A 6581-nucleotide genomic window follows, 5' to 3' on the forward strand; every position below is an offset into this window, starting at 1 on the left:
CACTACTGACGAGGACAAGATAAAAGAATTCACACACTGAGTCTATATATTTGGCAGCAAATGGATCACTGCACAACACTTACATGGTATTTGGTCAGTTAAACACTGGAGAAAGGATAATCCCTGGAATCTTCATAAGAAAACAAGATCTATCAGCCTTTATCATTTATTTCACAAATTAATCTGAAACAAAAACTTTGAGATGGTCGTATAGACTACACAGAAATATGAGATGCCAGCCAGGGGTGGTGGCTCATGCCTGTAATCCCAGCATTTGGAAGGCTAAGGCAGGAAGATCACTTGAGGCCAAGAGTTTCAGACCAGCCTATACAACATAATGAGACCCTGTCTCTACCAAAAACAAAAAACAAAACAACAACAACAAAAAAACCCAGACATGGTGGCGTGCACCTGTGTGTAGTCCCAGCTACTAAGGAAGCTGAGGCAGGAGGCAGGAGGACCACTGGAGCCCAGGGTATCAAGGCTAAAGTAAATCATGATTGCACCAACACACTCCAGCCTGGGTGACAGAGCGAGACCCTGTCTCTAAAAAAAAAAAAAAAAAAAAAAATTTAATTTTAAACATGAGGTGGAGCAGATTCTTAGGAATTTTTTAGATGAAAAGATCCTACTAAGGATATAAACACCATAGGAACTTCCTCGTATCCAATGATTTTTTTCAATCATGTAACTGACTCCTTGAGTTTGCACAACTCCTTTATTGCAACAAAATGGACTTTAACTTGTCACTTATTTCCTATATCATTAAATACCTTCATTAATTTTCTCTTCAGAAAATACTTATTATGTATCTTTATTTTCAACACTCCACAATACTTTTTAAATAAACATTTTCAGTACGAACTATGGTAAGATTTCATCATTCTATAAGGCATATTATTTAAGAGGTATTCCTTCCTATGCAGTAAACTCAGTATCAGGTAAAAATTAACTGCTAATGTTCCTATCAACAATTCATCCATTCCTTTTTATGACACTTTTATCTTGTATAGAAAAAAATACACTTTTCCCAAACCTTGAGTTGAATTTTGTGTGTGCGTGACAATAATTAAAAGCCAGTCAAGTTGGTACTAGAAAATTATTTTGATACTTATCAGAAAAGTAAAAGCAGTGCCTTTCAATCCATCCCAGCAACAAATGATACCATGACATTACACATACAGATGCCTAAAAAGCATACTATAAAAGGAAAATTCCTGAAATGCCTCCAAAATCCTATTATGCATATTAGACTTTATCATCAATACTTATATTCCTCAAAATGTACCTAATACAGTCACATGCTCATTAAAAGAGTTGATACAGTTTTGATGGCAGGCTACAGTTCACTGCCGTCTTTCCATGATGAATCAGCAGAACCATCCAAAGCCACACACACCAAACCTATTAAGAAAAAAGCAATCATAATCCCCAGCTGTGTCCTCTACATTTTCAAAACAGTATTAATTTCACATGTATTTATCAATATTATATATTTAGTGGGAATTAACATTAAAATCAACATATTGTTCTTAAGTAATCCAGACTAATAAACCATGAGTCAAACAAATCTACTCTGCGAAAACCTCAAATCACTAAGTGTGATAAATTATTTTAATAACATAAAACTATAAATTTTCTCTATTTTTATATCCAAGACTAAATACCATTGACTATCCTTCAAAATGTTTATGTTACAAAATCCTGTAGTTACACATAAACCCACAACAAAAGACATTACTTTAGAATGCTAGAAAAAATATTTTTTAAAATGATCAATTCTTAAAATTGGTTAAGTAATTAAAACCATTAAATCATAACACTGACCTAACAGGACAAGAAATTTCTTTTGGTATTCTTTATTTATATATGATCACCCCCAAGGGTTTCACTTGCTAGCCTTTTAAACAAATTTCTAAGGCAATTTTACAGTTCATTTAAAAGGTAATACCACACATTCCTACAACCTTAGCCACTTTACAAAACAAAGGAAAAATTTCTTCCAAATGTTACTATAATTAAGAGCTTTTCTATATTAATTCCTCTTACAGTCTCCCAGTGTGTCTTAGATTGCCAAGTACATCTTGATTGTGACATGCAGAATGGATTCTGCTTTAGAAATGGGTTAAATGGCATGCAAATTTCTACAGAGATCCATAATCTCACAACCAAGAGGGGAGATGAACATTATAGGGCTGACTCTGACAACATGTACTTGGCAGGAGAAGGGGGCGGGGGGTTGGCAACTTCACAATCATAGATTTGGGGGAAGGAAAGAGGACAAGAGACTGAGGTACCCAGACCCTCATCCTGCCAACAGCATTCAAGTAGTTACTAGCTTCCATGTATAATAAGACACATTTTCAAAATGGAAAGGAGGTTATCAGAGAGATGGATTCAGATTATCAGTTACCATTAGACTACAGTGTCAGTTCATTCAATTTAATCTTCTTTAACCATTAAAAATTTTTAAAGACTCTATTTCAAGGTAATAGTTCATTTCAAATTTAACAAATTACACATGCACTAATTTGTATGTAAGTGTATGTTCTCTATGTATCATCTTAAAGCATTTTAAATATATTTGATAAATAAAACAGAACAGCCATGTTGAAATTAATGTTTACATAAACTCAGTGACTTTAATGTACTATTGGCCAAGAAAAGGTAGCGCAAAGCTTTAACTTTATATCTGCTTGATAAAAGCCTTTCAGGGCATGTTTGAGAAATGTGCCCTACTATAAAAGTAACTATTTTAATATATAGCCAAGGTCAATTATTAATATATATTTTTTTGAGACGGAGTCTTGCTCTGTCGCCTAGGCTGAAGCAGTGGTGTGATCTCAGCTCACTGCAACCTCCGTCTGCCAGGTTCAAGCAATTCTCCTGCCCAGCCTCCCGAGTAGCTGGGACTACAAGTGCCCACCACCACACCTGGCTAATTTTTTGTATTTTTAGTAGAGATGGGGTTCCATCATGTTGGCCAGGCTAGTCTCAAGCTCCTGACCTCAAGTGATCTGCCTGTCTCAAGCCTCCCAAAGTGCTGGGATTAGAGGCATGAGTCACCGCATGGCCAATACTTTACTTTATAAGCAAAGTTTGAACATCTAATTTAATATTTGATAAGGTTTTGGTTTGCCTATATATATACTGGGGTAAAGTATGAGACAAATTATTAAGCTTGACAAAATAAAAGGAGACTTTACCTGACCACTTTTCTATATTCTTCAGTGAATTCATCAAACAGCATTTTCAACAAAGCTTTGTATCCAGTACTTTGAAGTGAAATAGTGACCTAATGCCTCACGTCACTTTGGTAAAAGCAGAACATAAATGAATTTTCAACTTCAGAGTTCATATTTGTTAGAGTAGAGAACAGTGGAATGAATAAAGTTATCCTTGCTAGTATTAAAAGCCCTAACTGGAAGATAAAAGTCTCCAATTTATTTATTAACCAAAAGCTTCACAGAAAAACAACTAAAAAAGATGTTATGATTTTAAAAATGGGATATGTATTTGGATAATTTGCAACCTATAATCCTAAAAGAATTGCCAGAATGCAAAGATCTTTTTAATAATACTATTTCTGGTGAAATCAAACTCAAAATATAATACCTAGGACTCCTCCTTGTCCAAAGAAGAAATTAGACTAGATAATTTCTTTTCTGAAATAGTCTGCACATTATAATTCACAAGAAGTACACAAAATAGGGTAAATAAAAGTGTGTATACAGGAAAAGCTACATAATTCCAATTTTTGCTTCCCTAGCATGGTACTATACATATACTACATCAACATAATAGAAATGGCACAGTCTGAGGACACGTTCCACATTTTATTTACATTTTAAGACTAACTTTAATCTCAAAATCACATATCCATACACCTATTTCCTTTTTGTTGACTTCACTTAAACTTAAATGCATGGTTAAACAAAGACTGTAAACAAATATTTACCATGTCTGTTACATGTAACACACAAGAACAGCTTTTAACAGAAATTCATCAACTCCCCCCAACATTTTTTATTATAAATACAGGTATCAAAACAATCCTGAACATATTTTTGATACTACTAGTAGTCAGCACCCACACCGCTTCAAAAATTAACACATCTGTGACAATATTCGTTGTACCTGCTACTTTTTAAACAATTTCAACTGCAGCTTTCTTTCACTAAGCAAGATGGGTAAAGCATGCCATTTCTGTTTTCTTTCTTGAGATTTTCACTTTTTAGAAACACACATGCTTCCACTGCCATGTGACACTTCTCCACACGCTTTCATCTTGTAAACCTGAATTCTACTTCGAGTACTCCAGGTTTATGTTTAAATGACAGTGCCTTAACAAGAGAAAAAAAATTGTGCTGCATTTTTCCTCCTGTTACCTGAAAACATAATGGGTGTACATGTATTAAATATATTCTTACAAATGTCCAGGTCATGTTTACCAGCTGGAATTCTTTTACTTAATGTGTGGGTATTTTTCATTGTGATATTTAATCAAGACATTAACATGAGTAGAAGGTTGTTGATTTAAGACAAGTTTGAGATCCACTAAAATTAATTGTTGTATGTTTGTCCTTCTGGTGGCTGTGGAAGCTTCATATTTTCTTTGGACATCATTAGACGTCTTAGCTCTTGAAGTACAACTTTAATGCTATATGAATTTTGCCATTTTGCTAACACTGGTATGCTCCGGGCATCCACCTGAAAGGGGAGGAAAGAGTACAGTTAACTAGCAAGTTTAAAGTACTATGGCACCAATTTGTTAAGTGTATTTTAATAAGAATGACTTTGAAAATTCATAGCTTGCCTCTATTTTCACAAAACATACACTATGAAATTACTAATACCATAATTAGTATATTTTATCATAATTAGTTTAATATTTTGGGAAAATATAAAGATATAAAACATATAGTGAACTTTGGTCATCAGAAATAAATGTTATATTAAATAACTATTTGTAAATAAATTTACCAACTCCTTCTTAAAGGAGTAAGGTCAAAAGGTTCCTCTCGCCGGGCGCAGTGGCTCAAGCCTGTAATCCCAGCACTTTGGGAGGCCGAGACGGGCGGATCACGAGGTCAGGAGATCGAGACCATCCTGGCTAACACGGTGAAACCCCGTCTCTACTAAAAAAATACAAAAAAAACCCAGCCGGGCGAGATGGCGGGCGCCTGTAGTCCCAGCTACTCAGGAGGCTGAGGCAGGAGAATGGCGTAAACCCGGGAGGCGGAGCTTGCAGTGAGCTGAGATCCGGCCACTGCAATCCAGCCTGGGCGACATAGCGAGAGTCTGTCTCAAAAAAAAAAAAAAAAAAAAAAGGTTCCTCTCCATTTTCAATGCCACTACCCAAAATCTGGGGAATTACCTCACACTGAGATTTAGACGAAAGCTACTAAGCTGATCTCTTCTTTCAGATTTTTCTTTCCAATATATTCTATGCACTATTCCTATTTATTCTTTTTTTTTTTTGAAAGAGAGTCTCGCTCTGTCACCCAGGTTGGAGTACAGTGGCATGATCCCAGTTCACTGCCACTTCCGCCTCCCAGGTTCAAGCAATTCTCCTGCCTCAGCCTCTAGAGGCACCCGCCACCACACCTGGCTAATTTTTCTATTTTTCATAGAGACGGGGTTTCGCCATGTTGCCCAGACTGGTCTCGAACTCCTGAGCTCAAGTGATCCACCTGCCTCAGCCTCCCAAAGTGTTAGGATTACAGGCATGAGCCACCGCACCCGACCCAAATTAATCTTCTGTGAAAGAGCAACAGAATGGGAATGGAGCTCCTTGCAAGCCCATTCTCAGTTAACTGTCAGCATTTGACCTGTCCTGCAGTTCCCTGGAAAACTCCACTCACAGAGCTTTCCTTTTATCTGACCTCAGAGCTCACCTATCTTCAATCACCTCCTACCTTGGGCATTTGTCAAAAAAAGTTGAGTCAAACAGGAAGGTGGGCCAGATACGGTGGCTCACGCCTGTAATCCCAACATTTTGGGAGGCCAAGGCGGGTGGATCACAAGGTCAGGAGTTTGAGACCAGGGTGGCCAACATAGATAGTGAAACCCCGCCTCTACTAAAAAGACAAAAATTAGCCGGGTGTGGTGGCACATGCCTGTACTCCCAGCTCCTTGGGAGGCTGAGGCAGGAGAATCACTTGAACCTGGGAGGTGGAGGCTTCAGTGAGCCAAGACTGTGCCATTGCACTCCAGCCTGGGCGACAGAGTGAGACTCTGTCTAAAAAAAAAAAAAACACCAGAAGGTAACCAAAATACTGGGAAATGAGGTGTCTATAGAGGTTTTGAAAAGCCCCAAAACAGGCCTGGGAATCTAGCAGACCACACACATGTGTATGGCTATGCACCGGCTTATGAAAGAGCTGAGAAGGCCATAAGCTGTCATCTACAGCTGACCTCAAGCAACATATAAGACTATATACACGCTGGGTGCAGTGGCTCACACCTGTAATCCTAGCACTTTGGGAGGCCGAGGCGGGCGGACTGCCTGAGTTCAGGAGTTCGAAAACAGCCTGGGCAACACGGTGTGAAACCCTGTCTCTACTAAAATACAAAAAATT

General features: G+C 37.6%; 1 protein-coding gene across 5 annotated transcripts in view; it reads right to left on the reverse strand.

Annotated features, from left to right (window-relative positions):
- Positions 1 to 699: 699 nt before the first annotated feature.
- UBE2V2 (ubiquitin-conjugating enzyme E2 variant 2) overlaps positions 700 to 6581 on the reverse strand; it is a 62113-nt gene continuing 56231 nt past the window's right edge. For 3 of the 5 annotated variants that reach the window (XM_011945687.1, XM_011945689.1, XM_011945686.1), the window contains one exon: positions 700 to 4710. In XM_011945687.1, the coding sequence (XP_011801077.1) occupies positions 4564 to 4710 (147 nt within the window). In that variant the 3' untranslated portion in view covers positions 700 to 4563. The remainder of the gene's footprint in view (positions 4711 to 6581) is intronic. The other 2 variants (XM_011945685.1, XM_011945684.1) reach the window with 1 other exon arrangement.

Source organism: Colobus angolensis, unplaced genomic scaffold, assembly GCF_000951035.1.
Source record: "Colobus angolensis palliatus isolate OR3802 unplaced genomic scaffold, Cang.pa_1.0 Scaffold243, whole genome shotgun sequence".
Classification (NCBI taxonomy): domain Eukaryota; kingdom Metazoa; phylum Chordata; class Mammalia; order Primates; family Cercopithecidae; genus Colobus; species Colobus angolensis.